Below are 14875 nucleotides of genomic sequence, written 5' to 3'. Positions count from 1 at the left end.
GGGCGGCAAAACTTTATTTACGAGCTGAACTTGTTCAAGTTGACCAGTCAGGTTTCAGAATGCCGTCCGGTCCTCTTGCAGCTTTTGCAGCTTCCGTGCTAATGTCTTTAGCAGCAGCCAATGTTTAGAACTTGCCGTCGCTTCTTTTTCGCTACCTGCACCTGTTTTCACAGAGCAGTTGCCTCTCGCCTTCATTGCAACTTCACCTTTTCCTCCTGCACCCAGACTCCTCTCTATTAAAGGTCCAGAGTGTAAGATTTGGCCTGATTTAGGATTTTCATATTGGTAAAAGCTTCACATACTCCCCAAAAGTACATTAATAATAGTATATATTTGCAGTACAATGTAAGTCATTTGGTTTTCCTACCCGAAGAACGGTTCTCAGACATGTGTATATATAAGAATATACATCGGTCAAAAGTCTTATTTCCAGTTAACTTGCGCCATTATCTTTCTAAGGAAGCCCGGCGTGGACAATTCACTCTGCCTGATGGTGCGTTTCGTAATTAGCGTGAACGCTCGCATCTTCAAAAAAAAAACAAAGAAGAAAGTGGACAAGGTATCCAGGTATGGGTGCGCAGGTCACTGTAGTTCACCGGCAAGCTCAGGAGAGGGGCAAAGAGTGAGCGAGAAAGACGCTGCAATCCAAAATGTAACCACTTGATGTCGCTGTTTCTTCCTTAAAATCTCCAAATATTGAACAGCCTTTAAATACTGGGCTTCCTTAAAAATTTTACACATTGGACCTTTAAAGCTGATTGAAAGTGCTGTCTGTCGTAGTGCGGCGGCGCGGATGAGCAGAATGCCGCAGTTGAAATCCAAGCGAGTGACCTCGCTTTCCCCCCCTCGTCTCCACAGACATGGACGCCGCCCACCACCGCCACTGGCCCGGCGTGCTGAAGGTGATCGCCGGCTGCCACATCTCCCTCTTCCAGATGCCTCTGCCCGAGGACGCCGTGCAGCTGGGCGGCTCCATGAGCCTCCACGGCAACCACATGACGCTGGCCTGCTTCCACGGGCCCAACTTCCGATCCAAGTCGTGGGCTTTGTTCCACCTGGAGGAGCCCAACATCGCTTTCTGGACCGAGGCGCAGAAGATCTGGGAGGACGGTGAGAGGGGAAGCGGCCGGCGGCGGCGGAGAGGGAGTGTGTGTGATATTTTTAGCCACACGCGCTCAGTGGGCTTTGTCCCCCCCCCCAGGCACCAAAGACGACTCCACCTACATCGTCCAGACGCTGGACTTCCACCTGGGCCACAACACCATGGTCACCAAGCCGTGTGGCGCGCTGGAGAGCCCCATGGCCACCATCACCAAGATCACCCGGCGGCGGCACGAGAACCCGCCGCACGGCGTCGCCACCGTCAAGGAGTGGTTCAGCTACGTGACGGCCATGAGGAACGAAGGTAGCGAACGGCCGAAGGAAGCAGATCGTCATTGAGCTGAAACTTTGTCTCTTTTCTCCTCCTGATGCGCTTCGAACAGCTCAGAATTCCCATTTTGTGAACTTGTTGTGTTTACATGTGACGTCACATGGCTCAGATGGAGGGCAGGACACGAAGGATCTGTCCAATAGAAAAATAATGCCGATGTTTTGCGTCATTTACAGTTGCTCTCACCGAGGAAAAAGAAAAGTGATTTTTTCCAAAGTTCCAAAGGTTGTTTGTGTAAAAAGCTCAAAGAAAAGCACCGTATAAAGTGGATTTCAACCCTTCATCTTCTAATGCTAATGCCAGTGTTAGCACACACCACTTCATCAGAGGTGTGTTAGCGAGCTAACTGGGGTTTTCACATCTTGAAACGGGCTTTAAATCTGCACAATACGGACTCTGCAAATTCAGATGGAGGGCAGCTGGTGAATAAGTCTATGGAGGAAACTGTTGAGCAACCACCTCCATGTGTCATCAAAACCACATGTTGAAGATGGACCTGAGTCGTCGTGGTGGTCCTCTTCTGCTGCTGCCGAGTTTTCACCTCCGCCGTGTCGTTGCAGAGCTCAACCTGCTGAGGAACGTGGAGGCCAACAACCAGGAGAGCGGCGCGGTGGCCAAGAGCTCCAGCCTGCTGAGCAGCTTCCGCAGCTCCTCCACCTACAACCACGAGACCGAGACCATCTTCGCCCTTCCCAGAATGCAGCTGGACTTCAAGTCCATCCACGTGCAGGATCCCGACGAGCCCCTGCTGACAGGTGGGCGCCGCAGCCACCGCCGCCACTCGCGCCTCCTTTTATTCCTTGGGTCATTGTTGTTTACATGAACGATTTGCGCGCCCGTCTCTCCCAGACTCCAACAGCAAGCCGAAGGTGGAGTGCAGCGTGGTGACGGAGTTCACCGACCACATCTGCGTCACCATGGACGCCGAGCTCATCATGTTCCTGCACGACCTCGTCTCCGCCTACCTGAAGGAGAAGGAGAAAGGTTAGTGTGTGTGCTCACATAGCCTCGACGCCGGCCGCATTCCAATCGGCTTTTTCCTGTCGGCCCCAAAAGAAACAAATAGGCGATGCAGCCTCACATCCTCAATTAAAGTGGCGCCACGCCGGCTGAATGGAGAGAGAATAGAGGCGGGAGGGCAGGGGGAGGGTTGATTAATCCTGATTAATTGTAGTCGGGGCAGATGGGCGTTTGAATGTGAATGCGGCCGGGAGCTCAAATCTCCGGGCGGCGCCAGCGGCCCGTTTCCAGCGGCTATTGTGTCTCCGGAACGTCGGCGATTGAAAGAGAAAAGCGGCGGCGCAGCGAAGCAGAAGCAGCAGGATTGTTATTGAATCACCTCTTCTTTCTCCTCCTCCTCCTCCTCTTCCACCCCCTCCCCATCCCGCTGGTATCTGCAGCACTTTTCGCCCCGCGGATGTTCGTGGCCCGACAGGGTCAGAAGAGCCCCACCGCCCTGCACGACGAGAGCTCGGCGGACAGAGACAATGACGACGGCATCAACTACACCACGGTGGACTGGAGGGAGTTCATGTGCAACACCTGGCACCTGGAGCCCACGCTCAGGTCAGGAAGAGTTTCACAGCAGCAGAACTTGAAGGGAAAATGGATGGAAAGGTTAAAAAAAAAAAAAAAAAAAAAAAAACTTTGGATGGCGACCCTGCCCTGTTTTTCAAAGCCCTGCATCCACCTCAGGCCAGGGAGTATGAGTGCCAGTTTAAAGGCACTCGAGCTGTAAAAAATAAATAATGAATAAGTCAATTTTAGTCACAAAACAATTTACGACACGTTCAAATCCAGCTGAGGAGAAAATGGAAAAAATTCTTTTTTTTTCTTCTTTTTTTTTTTGCCTTGGCTCAGTAAAGTCTCGGTGGCCGCAGCAGGTTTTGAACGGTGACCAAACAGACAAATCCACCGACGCCTCCGTCACGCATCGCTGTGTGGACACATATTGGGTCTTAAGAAATACATAAACAAGCCCTCTGCTGAAAATGGAATCGTTTTTGTTCGGCACTGAAGCGAAATTTACACTCAAACATTTCTAATGTCCAGTGGCGAAAAGCAATTGATGTGATTTTTTTTTAAATATAATTTAATGCAATTGAATATTGAAACCCTAATTTTTTAATTTCCCTTTATTGTCACATTGGGACACGTGACTTTTCAAAATCTCCAATCAACTTATTCTTTGTTCTTTTTTTTCTCAGTATCGTTTATTGTTCGATTTCTTGAGTTTATGGTTTATTTTTCTATTCCTGAACAACCCCCCTCCCTCCTTCAGGCTCATCTCGTGGACGGGCCGGAAGATCGACCCGGTGGGCGTGGACTACATCCTGCAGAAGCTCGGCTTCCACCACGCCCGCACCACCATCCCCAAGTGGCTGCAGCGCGGCGTGATGGACCCGTTGGACAAGGTGCTCTCTGTGCTCATCAAGAAGCTGGGCACGGCGCTGCAGGACGAGAAGGAGAGGAAGGGGCGGGACAAGGAGGAGCACTGAGGACGAGAAGGCTGCCCGCCGTGTCTCTGACCCCCAGCAGCCACTACTGTACAACGTTTTGTTTTGTTTTGTTTTGATGATTAACCTGTGAAAGTCGGCGGCACTGGCCGGAGCGTTTTGCACCGCTGCTGTATTTCTTTTTTTTAAAATTTTTTTCTCCCTGTGTATTTTGATAATGTGCGGCTAGTATTATCCGGTTGCTTTGACGGTGGAGAGCCCCGCCTCTTTGACCCTCCTCTTATTGACCTCACTGAAACCGCTTGAAATCGTAATTTTTTTTTCGAGGCTTTCCCATAATTTCATGAGAAATGACTTCTTGTACCATTGCCTTTTTCTCTGTTTCCCATGGAACACATGGTAGATAAGCTTGGTTTTTGTTTTGTTTTTATAGTTTGAAGCTATTTAAGAGCGGTTCAGCGGCAATGGCAGTGTTCTCAACCTCACTTTTTTTTATTTTTTTTTATTTTTATCCTTTTCTTTCTTTTTTTGTAATGTGAAACACTAACTAAAGGTGACGAGGTTCTGGCACATAATCCACAAAGATGCAATTTTGGGTTGAACCAAGATCAATATTTATGGCTAAATGAACTTTTAAGTTGATTAACGTGTGTGTTAGCTTGTCAAGGATGTCAAGCTGATTTTTGTCCTTTTTTTAAATCCATGCAGTAGAATCTGTAAATAATTGCATTTCTTAAATGTGTTGATTTCCTTGATTAATAATAAAACCACTGGCGATCTTTTAGTTGTCTGTCTGGCAGCTGTTTTTTTTTTCTTTTTTCTTTTTTTTTGATCAAAACAAATAATCGTGTTTGGCCTTTTTTCACGAAGAAAATTAGATTTGATCTCTGCGCCGATGGAGCGTGTAAAGGTCTGTTTATTTAGTTGTTTTTTTTCTTGTATGAAAGCTTCCAGATGTCACAGTTTCATTTGAAGCGCCTCAGTTTAGTGAGCCGCCGTTTGAAACGAGAAATCTCCGTATTGTCGTGTTTCCAGCTTGCAAAAATGCATCACGTTGTGCCGTGAAGGGTTTCTCAGCAGGAAATGAGCCTCAGATGAGTATTTAGCACCTACGATGGGACTTTAATGAAGTGGGTGATGCTGCTCATGCCTCCATTTATTTCTGCTCTCCCTCTCTCTCCCTCTCTCTCTCTCTCTCTCTCTCTCTCTCTCTCTCTCTCTATCACTCTGTCTCTCTTGTCGTCTTCCAATCCAGAGTCGTTTTCAGACACCTTGTTCAGTGGCCAGGGAGAAACTGCTTGGACTGTGAGGCCGCCTGTCCAGTTCCCGTCCATCCAGCGAGCTGCGTCCCACTTCTGGCTGACGTGTGTTGGCGGCCAGCAGGGAGCCAAGGGACACAAGGAAGCCTCACTGTGTGATGTCAGCGGTCATGTGGTGGGACCTATATACACACAAAGCCAAGGCCTGACTTCTTTCTTCTTCTTTTTTTTTTCCTACCCGACCAGTATTTTAGTATGTGACTACACCGGCACCTCTCGACCCTTATGAAGTGTCTTTCCTCTCTTCCCTTTCACTCCCCAGAAGACCCCTCAGCAACCCTCCCTCCCCCGGGGTCCGCTAGCCAAAACCAGTTGACCAGTAGGTGGAGTCAAGAGCCAGTTGGCCCACAGTCTTGGCTCTCCCGCCTAATGACGGCAGTACGGTCCCGCTGCTGAATTATAAAACAGAAAGATGAAGATAGGACTGGAGACATTAAAAAGTCATGACGTGGCCGGAGGTGTTGGAACGCTTCAAACTTCCCGCCGCCGCCACCATTCCTGGCCCGGCGGCACGGAGCGGACCGCTGCCGCCGCCCGACGTCTGAGGGCGAACTGGCACACGGCTGAGCGGCGGCCGACGGCTCAGCACAAGGTGGATGCCAGTTAAACTATAAATAAATAAATAAATAAATAAATAATCATTATAACGCCGGGTTAGTGTGGCGTCAAAAGGAAAAAAGCTGGAAAACCTTTTGAATGATTTATCGGCGGAGTACAGAATTTTTCAACAAAAAGACTTTGGGGCTTTGAAGGGAATCAGACATTAGCTGAAGCTTTGACAGTTTCCAGGAAGTGAGTTTTCGTGTGTGTGTGTGTGTGTGTGTGTGTGTGTGTGGAGCTGCCAGTGTGGAGAAGTGGGGATTTCATTGCATTGAGCCTTTTTGTTTGTAATTAAAAACATATCTTACACTGTTTAACATGGTTTTCTTAGAGTCGCGTCAGTATTTGTACGACAATTTGGTGGAAATAAATCAATACGGAGCTAAGTCTGTTTACCTGTTTAGGTATACTTATTTGGTATCGAATAATTTGTCAAGCATTTGGTGATATTCACCATTAGCTTGGGCTTACACACACACACGCGCATATGATTATTATCTTTTCTTTTTTTCTTTTTTTTTCAAAAAACATTTTCTGATCAAATATGAGTCTAAAATATGAAAGCAATTCCTGCTCATTTGTCATTCTTTCAGATGATGCAAGTTTTACCAGCAAGTGGTCATGAGAAGATGCAGATCAACGGCCACGTGAACAACAAGGACCAGGGCACCGACTGTGTGTGCGCGCGCACCACGTTCACGCGGTAAGGGGTCGGGAACTTATTGGAACCAATAAATCCTCTCTCGTCATCTTTACAACCCTTCAGAATCACTCAGGCCCCCAGTAATGATCCCTCTAAACACCATTATGTCGGCAAACCAAATGATTTCCTTGGGTGTGACTCTGATTCCAAATTGCTTTTTGGGTGAGGCGGTGGGTGATCATTCCTCACATCTTTTGACCCTCTCGCCCTCCCTCCCTCTACAAAGACCTCGTTAGCTTAACGATGAGCAGGACGAGCGGCGACACGGCACCTTTGCAGAACACATTTTTCCTTCCTTTTTTTTTTTTTTTTTCTCGGAAACCCATCTTCAAAGTCGCCTTCTGCCCTTTGTGACAAAAAGACAAAACAAAACTGCACCATGTGTGTGACAATAAAGACGTAGGTGGGTTGAATTGAAAAGTGTGCGGTGGCGGCGGCTAAACTGTCTCAATACAAATGAGCAGACGGAGACTCGCGCCACCTTCTGATTGAGTTTCTAATTGCTTGTTCCGCTTCATCAGCTTCACCTTGATTTCATAACGTGCCATAACGTGCGCAGCGGGAGGGTCGGGCAGCAGCAGCAGCAGCAGCAGCAGCAGGCGCTGGCTAGCTAGCTGCTATGATGCTCTAATTGTGCATTTAGCGACTCTGCCGGCACTGTGATGCTGCCGCCAGGACGAACATGTTCCTTCGACGATGACCACAACCGCCGTGTTGCTATGACGGTCTCTACCCCCCAGCCCCCCACCGCTCTTTGGTGCCACAGCGGCTCCCTTGTGCGCGAGCCGGAACACAGCGGCTCTGTTGCCGGCGCCGGGGCGGCAGGTCTGCTCGGATTGCGGCGTGGCGAGCCAGCTGTTTGAGGCCTGAGCTCTTTTCTTCGGCGCAGTGAAGTTAACTTCCTTTTAACTCTCCGACGTCTCGCCACCTGCATGCTAATCACAGCCGGGCTAAGCTTACGTAGGACGGCGTGCTAACGATCAATCCGCGCGTTTGGATGATTTAAAGGTGTTCACCACCACAGAAAGAAAAGGTTCTTCCACTTTGCGACGTACAAGACAAACCAAGTTTGAGGTTCCGAAAAAGGTCTCAGGGCTATTAATGAAAATAAAACATTTTAACGACCGAAAAATTGATGGGTTTGCCTATGTTCATTAACGCCCATCAGTTGCTGCACTGCCCCCATGTGGTTGAGCAAATTTCATGCAGATTTTTTTAGGCCTTTGCTGAGCCTGAAACCTCACTCTTTGGTTGCAGGTTATTCAAAATCTGGTGCTCGTAAACCACCAGTGAGGTCGCAGTGACTCCGCCCATCTTTAACAGATAATCAATGGACGGATGGAACTTAAATTTTTTTTAACTCTAGTAGTGCTGCAGTTGTATATGCATATATATATATATATATATATACACAAGTACATATATATGTATGTACACATATATATGTCCACATATTTCTCTCTGCGGAGATTCCATTTATCTGCAATAGTGCAAAGTCTGCTCCAACACGTGACGCGTTTGCGGCGGCCCCCTGTCAGCGGACCTCGGGCAGAAAAAGACTCGCGGTGTTGACTCGTTTCACGGAGGCGCCGCTGGAGGAGCAGCGAGCTTGTCGCACTGCTGCCCCTCCACCTGTGGCGGCTGTCTGAGGGAGGGAGATAACGTCTGCGAGTTCCCCCAGTCATGCCGCGGCTGGCACCGGTGCAGCCAGCGTCTGTCTAAGATAAGTCTGCGCGCGCAGTCACACACACACACACACACACACACACACACACACACACACACACACTGATGCCTCTTTGCTATTGTGTTTTGATGAAATCATCTTTATTTACGGCCCTCGGGACACAAGACATCTCAGTTTTCTCTTGTTTTGCATTTTGCTGAACCTCAATCGTGAAGTTATTGCACATAAAGAAGGTCCGTTTTTGTCTTTCCTTCCACTTAATCCAGTTAAAGTTTCTTCAGAAAGAATCTGTTTTAAATGTGCTGCAACACAAAAACGCAGATCAATGGTCATACATCCCAGAGATGCAGCTGTCAGATCTCTCGCTCAGTCTCAGTTTTCTTCCTGGCCCGCAGTGCAGCATTTTGAAATTTGATGATAAAACTTTAATTGGACCGCTTGAGCACCAAGGTGGGTATGTGGCTTGTTGCAGAGACATCCAGTCTGTCTAGCAGAGCCTTGTGAGGGAGACAGTGGGTGTCTTATCAATTCTTTTATGGCTCCTAAAAAACAAGAAAAATGTCCCCGACTGAGAAACATAGTCGCTGTAGCACAAACACCAGCGTCGACCTGATGATGCAGGAATAGTTCAGCGACAAAGGTTGAACTGAGCCTCATTACGGGCCTGAGGGTGTTTCTGGGTAATAGAATCTGACTTATTAATAATTTCAATGAAATATCTTTGTCCTTGAGTTTCAACATTTTCCCCTTACATCGGAGACTAAAATGATCTATATTGTTCTTTTAGAAAGTGTCTATCCGTCCATCCATCCATCTATCCATCCATCCACACCAGCTCCCACAGCAGGGTCGGTTAAGACCACTATCTTCCCAGCAGCCCTTTGAAGTTCCTAATGCTTGATCCCAATTGGCCAAGGCGAGGTTCAGAGCCCCTCCCCTGGGCTGCTGAAAGCGTCACAATCAGATGCTGCGACTGCCTCCGCAGGATCGACTCTGATCTGGCTGCCCGAACTGTCGGCCCCCAGAAATCTCTGTCTGGATCCAGAAATCCTCCCACGGAACGACTCGCGGTCTCCATGACTTCACCGTTGATTCCTCGGCCTGAACCTCGACACTGAATCTCAATGCAGCTGCTTCACTTTCAGCCGCAAAAGTGCAACAAGACAACCCCCTCAACACCTGGACAGGAAACTGCTGCAGGTTCTGGCGCTGATGCTGTGAAAGGGATTTGACTGAGTCATGAATGTGTCCTGAACTGGGCCAATGAAATTGCACACCACAATCTTTCATAGAGAAGTTTGGCACTCAGAGGTTTCAATTTGTCTTGTCCTTCCGACCAAATTAGTTTTTACATGGACTCGGCTTGCTGCTGCTGCTGCTGCTGCTGGTTTCATGCTAGATTAATGAAACGGCTACAAACGCAATTAAACCCATCTGGACAGCAAGTGATGAGTCACTCACGCCTCCTTTTGTCCATATGGTACATTTTCTGCTGGCTGGGGTAGATCGATCATCTGGAAGGACAAGGCGTCAGATTCCTGTTCGTTAATGCGCAGAGAGAGAGAGAAAAAAAAAAGAAAAACATTTGGCCAGCGAATAGAAGAAAGAAAACGTCAGAGAGGAGAAGAAGTTGGTGCCCTTGGGTTGAACTTTTGTTGAGGGGGAGGGAGAGGGAGTTGGAGCGTGCCCTTGTTATTGTCTGCAGAGGATTAACGTCCGATTAATTTTTCAAGTGGAAAGCAGGGGTTAAAAAAAAGGTTGTACATGTGGAGAATGTGGGCTTAATCTACAGCAGCGTCCTTAAGGGCCGAGTGGAGGAGTTAAAGTGGTGCGAAGATACGGAGGGATTAACACGTTTCAGCCAATTCCGCTCGCCGCCGCCACAGCCCGCCCCGAAACCCGCCCTCAATACAGGCTATTGTTCAAGAGCCAGATGGAAAAGTTTACATTGTGAATGAAGTGCCTGAAATTGCAGACTCCCAAAAAGGAAAAAAAAAATAAATCAAGAAAGTATAAAGATCACCTGAGTCAACCCCGGTGATCAGCTCTTCCAACAAAAGAATAAACTATGTGTATACATATATTTTGTATTTGTAGCACAGTGTTCTCCAGGAAAGGAAATACAATCCTCCTGACAATAAATTACATTGGATGCAAAAGAAGAGGATGAGAGGGAGAGTCGCATCGTCGAGAAAAAGTCAAGTACTTTCAGATAGAACGCAGAGCGGAGAGGAAAGTCACTTTGAAGCTCCGACGGCAGTCGTTTCAAAGCTTCAAACGCCGCATTAAAGATGGAACAGCCGAGCAGGCGGCGGCGCTGCGCTAACACCAATCGCTGCTCGGATGCCCTTTTTTTTTTTTCTTCCTCCCAGGGCGCCTGTTTGCGTCCAGTGACCGAACCGAGTCCGACGCCGCGATCGGATTCTGCCGGCGTTTCACCTGCGTCACTTTTTAGTGACAAACAAACAAAAAAAAAAAAACGGCAAGTAAATCCAACACGTAGATCAGTCTCGCAAAAACGGCAGAGGATTGAAGGGAAGGGTCGCGACCTATCAGGAAAAGTTTCTCCCGATACCTCAACCGGTCTGGTGGAACCTGAACAAACACTTTGCAAGTGTGTTCTGATCCAAGTGGTGAAAACTTTGCTTTCAGCTTTTCGTGATCCTCCGCATTTCAAAAATGTTTCCTGTTAGACGCGACTGACTGACTGACTGACTGACTGACTGGCTGGTGAATCGTACCGTCGGCAGAATGACATTTCTTTAAAAAGAAATTAAAAAGATCTTGACTTATGAATGATGAATTATTTAGTGGCTTTCGGCTGAGCAGAGAAAGTCCTGCTGCGCCAGGAGGCCGCACCGTCGCCGGCGATACTGGGTAAACACGTGGCTCGCCATCCTGCTGCAGGAACCAGTCTAGGCGGTCAGAAGGCTGATGTTGTATTCACATTGAGCGCGTTTTTGCCGCTGTCTGCCGCGCAGCCAGGCGCAGAACGCTGTGACGACATCTTATCTCGTCCAATAGGAGAGCAGCCGGTTCTGGAGGGAAATTAAGTGCCCAGATGCAGAGCGCGGCACCAGTGTTTTAAATATGTGTTAAAAGTTCTCTACATAGAACTGTGCCTGACGATATATGAACATAAAGTTGTTTTTTTTTTTTCATATTTAGTAGGGTCGGGACTTTATCGCCTTGATTCGCATTTAATTTTATACTCTAGGAAACACGCAACGTACTTCGCACGAGTTTCCGGCAAAATGGAGTTGGAAGCGGGAGGATGTTGTGTGCAAACAGTGGCGCAACGAGTTTTCGTTCCACCGCAGTTACTCAAGCCTCCGGTATCACCTGAATGCAAAACACGTAGCGGCTAGTACGAGCACCGGAGGCGGAGCTAACGAGAACGTCAGAGCGCCGAGAACCAATCAGAGTCGCCAACCAGATACAGATTTTTTTTTTTTTTTTTTAAGCTAGTCTTGAGCCCCCCCGAGCTCGGCGTCATATCACATGTTACACTCGGGAAGTTTTTCCTCCATTTTTCTCACCTCTGCTCCATCGCTAACTGGCGCTCTGCGTTCAATGTGAATTCAGCATGAGACATGCAGCGGGCCGACGGCGACGCCGCAAACAAACAAACGCACACAGCGACGGGCAGCGAGTTGGAAATCAGCTCGCAGTAAAACCTTCAGCCGCATTGATTTTCACGGCCCAGGCCTTGAATTATCCTTATTTCTCAGGTTAAAGAGAGCAAACAAACTCACCGACACGCACACACACACACGCACACACACGCACGCACACGCACGCACGCACACACACACACACACACACACACACACACACACACACACACACACACACACACACACAAAGACACAAAGAGCAGTCAAATCGAAAGTGGTAACGTGGTCGGCGGTCTGGCGGAGCCGTTTCAATCTGCGCCGCAAACAAATGTCCCGGGGAGCTGCGACCTTGGGCTGAGCTGCGCACACACACACACACACACACACACACACACACACACACACACACACACACACACACACACACCACACACACCACACACACCACACACACACACACGTCCTCATTAATATAAACAATGTGTTCCCACGCAGAACATCCAAGATTTGTGCCCCATTCCCAGATGACGCGCACGCTGCTCCTGGCCAGTAGAGGGCCTCGGGGGCGGGGCCTCTGTGGTCACTGGCCCCGCCCATTCACGTTTGAGCAAAAAAAACAAAAAAAACAAAAAACAGGTGGGGGCGGTTTCTTGGACAGTGGTCTGTACTCATGTCCAAACAAGTCAACAATGAGTCCCGGTTGAATCGTGGCGAACAAACTGCAGAGTCTGAGTTTGGCCGAAGAAGCAAACCGGCCCTTCGCTAAACTCCGCCCTCAGACTGTCATCCTCCAATCCCAGAGCCTGGCTGCTCCAGCCAGCCGCAGTGTTAACGCTAAACCAACCGACTATTTCCGGTCCTGTTTGCAGTCCTGGCTGAACTCTGTGGACTGAACACGTTGTTGTGACTTCAGTGTTTAGTTACAGCTGTATTACAGGGCGTCACAGGCAGAAGTGTCAATTTCCTCCATTGGTTCAGTTTCTCTCCTCCGGTTTATCCAACTGCAGTCTTAAAGTCCTGTTTTTTTCTTCTTCTCGGAAACGGCAACGACCCATCCAATTTTGTGCTGACCCCAAATAAAAACGCAGTCAGCTCTGGAGGCAGAGCCAAGCTGTGTGCACAAATATACATAAATTAATTTGTGTCACAAATTGCAAATGCGTGATTTAAAAAAAAAAAAAAAAAAGGACAGCTATGCTAACGACTGCTACTGCATGGAAAAAAAAAACACAACAAAAAAACTGTTCAGTTGAAGTGAAGTTGGCAGATTCTCCTGAGCAGAAGTAAACATGCATTCCAGTCTCTTTTGCCTTTTCAACCTTGTTTTGCACGGTAACAAAAGGTATCATGGATTTATTATTATTATTATTATTATTATTATTATTATTATTATTATTATTATTATTATTATCAGTAGCGCTGACTAAGCGCGCATGCAACGGGTTAACGTCCTGCAGCCCTGACGCAGGAATGGTTAATGTGAGGACAGTGAGCAGCAGCAGCAGCAGCAGCGGCGGCGGTGGTGGCGGCGGCAGCAGGTGGAGAGACATGCAGACTGACGAGCAGCAGCAGCAGCAGCAGCAGCAGCAGCAGACAGTCGGGGACTGATCCTCCACCCGAACGCCCGCCGCCTCCCAGCAGCAGCAGCAGCAGCAGCAGCAGCAGCAGCCCGGGGGTGAAGCTGATCCGGAGCGGCCGCCTCTCTGCGGCATGCTGCCTCCGTCCGTGGACGCGACCGCCTGGCGCGCGACTTGAGCAACTCTTGGTCCAAGTCGGATGTACAAGCGGCTCTCACGCGGGAGATGAACGTGGCCGGGAAGCAGCAGCCGGAGCTGATCGAGCGACCCGCCAGCCTTTTGGTCCCAACTTGGGTAAGTAAAAGCCTTTGTTTATTTATTTGTTTGTTTGTTTTGTTTCCCACCGGTGGAGGCGGTTCGATTCGGCGGCTCCGCTGCCGCTCGATGCCTCCCCGGCAGCAGCGCTGTGCGCGAGGGGGGACGGGGGCGGGGGGGGGGCAGCCAGCCGCTGCTGCTGCTGCTGCTGCCTCGCTGAGCTTGCGCCAAACTTGCTTTTGGCAAAAAGGCGCACTTTGACGCTTCCACCCGTCCGCGTACATAGGATCGGCATGGCCAGCACGTGCGTGTTGGGATGACAAACACATCCATCAGCAAAATAAATAAATAAAAACCAATCCCAGCGCGTACTCGGCTCCGCTGAGCGACCGCCGACCCGCAGGTGTACAACTTTGAAAATAGGAGGCGGATTGTCGTCGCTCCCGAGCGGAAGCGACCGATTGGTTTTGGTGCAAAAACCAGAAAAACAAAACCAAAAAAAAAACCGACTCTGTTTTGGGTTCACGTGTGTCCGCGCTGCACGCGCCGAACCGTGGCAGACTGCAGGCACAAGAAGTCCTGCAGTGTGTGTGTGTGTGTGTGTGTGTGTGTGTGTGTGTGTGTGTTTTAAGACGTCCAGTTCAAAGGTGTAAACTGTTGAAACTGCAGTGAGGCTGCTGGCTGGCCAGCGGGGGGGGGGGCAGTTGCTCATCCAGTCAGGCTGATTTTCAGCCATAGACCAACTGTGTTCATTATGTCTTCAGTTTTAAGTTGATTTATATCTTTAAAAGAAATATACACATCCGTGACTCTCAGCCCCTTGTGGGTTGCAGACACACGCGTAAAAAACCGGTCAGGCTGAAGAGCCCTGAGTCCCGTCAATGCTTGGAGCTTCTAACAAGAACACGTCCGAGGAGCAGGAGGGATTTACTCATTTACTCACACAGACACGGATTGTGCAGCCAAACTGGATTCACTTCGCTTTCCTTACGCGAGCTGTTTTCCGAGCGTGGAAACGCCAGGAGAAGTCAGCCCGTTGAGTCACTGCCGTCGATGTCGTGACGATATTCTTCAGTCACTGGGTCGCTTCACATCTCAGCCTTCCCACTTTGCAGGAGACCCCTTGAATCCTGCCTGTCCGGCTGCCTGTGTGGCCTCTCACACGTGTCTGAAGGTCAGCTTCTGAACGCTCGCCTGCGTCCAAACACGAGGAGGGGGGGGGGCGGGGG

The 14875-nt window shown here is 49.1% G+C and overlaps 2 protein-coding genes across 19 annotated transcripts in view; both read left to right on the top strand.

The window, feature by feature from the left end:
* The window catches only part of kiaa1109 (KIAA1109 ortholog), a 61871-nt gene extending 57199 nt beyond the window's left edge, over positions 1-4672 (top strand). For all 17 annotated transcript variants that reach the window (XM_076023449.1, XM_076023464.1, XM_076023463.1 and 14 more), the window contains 6 exons: positions 859-1110; positions 1202-1405; positions 1993-2187; positions 2282-2416; positions 2833-2998; positions 3714-4672. In XM_076023449.1, coding sequence (XP_075879564.1) covers positions 859-1110; positions 1202-1405; positions 1993-2187; positions 2282-2416; positions 2833-2998; positions 3714-3930 — 1169 coding nt within the window. In that variant the 3' untranslated portion in view covers positions 3931-4672. The remainder of the gene's footprint in view (positions 1-858; positions 1111-1201; positions 1406-1992; positions 2188-2281; positions 2417-2832; positions 2999-3713) is intronic.
* An 822-nt stretch (positions 4673-5494) lies between these two features.
* sntg2 (syntrophin, gamma 2) overlaps positions 5495-14875 on the top strand; it is a 64251-nt gene continuing 54870 nt past the window's right edge. For both annotated transcript variants that reach the window (XR_012926416.1, XM_076023443.1), the window contains exons 1-3: positions 5495-5799; positions 6401-6510; positions 13229-13685. Coding sequence is in view for 1 of the 2 variants with exons in the window: in XM_076023443.1 (XP_075879558.1) it covers positions 13617-13685 (69 nt within the window). In the remaining variant the exon portion in view is untranslated. The remainder of the gene's footprint in view (positions 5800-6400; positions 6511-13228; positions 13686-14875) is intronic.

The sequence above is a fragment of the Nelusetta ayraudi genome, unplaced genomic scaffold, assembly GCF_046127955.1.
Source record: "Nelusetta ayraudi isolate G7.1 ecotype Tasmania unplaced genomic scaffold, CSIRO-AGI_Nayr_v1 ptg000015l, whole genome shotgun sequence".
Lineage (NCBI taxonomy): Eukaryota > Metazoa > Chordata > Actinopteri > Tetraodontiformes > Monacanthidae > Nelusetta > Nelusetta ayraudi.
Note: the sequence above shows the minus strand (reverse complement) of the source record. Positions and strands in the feature narration are given on the sequence as shown.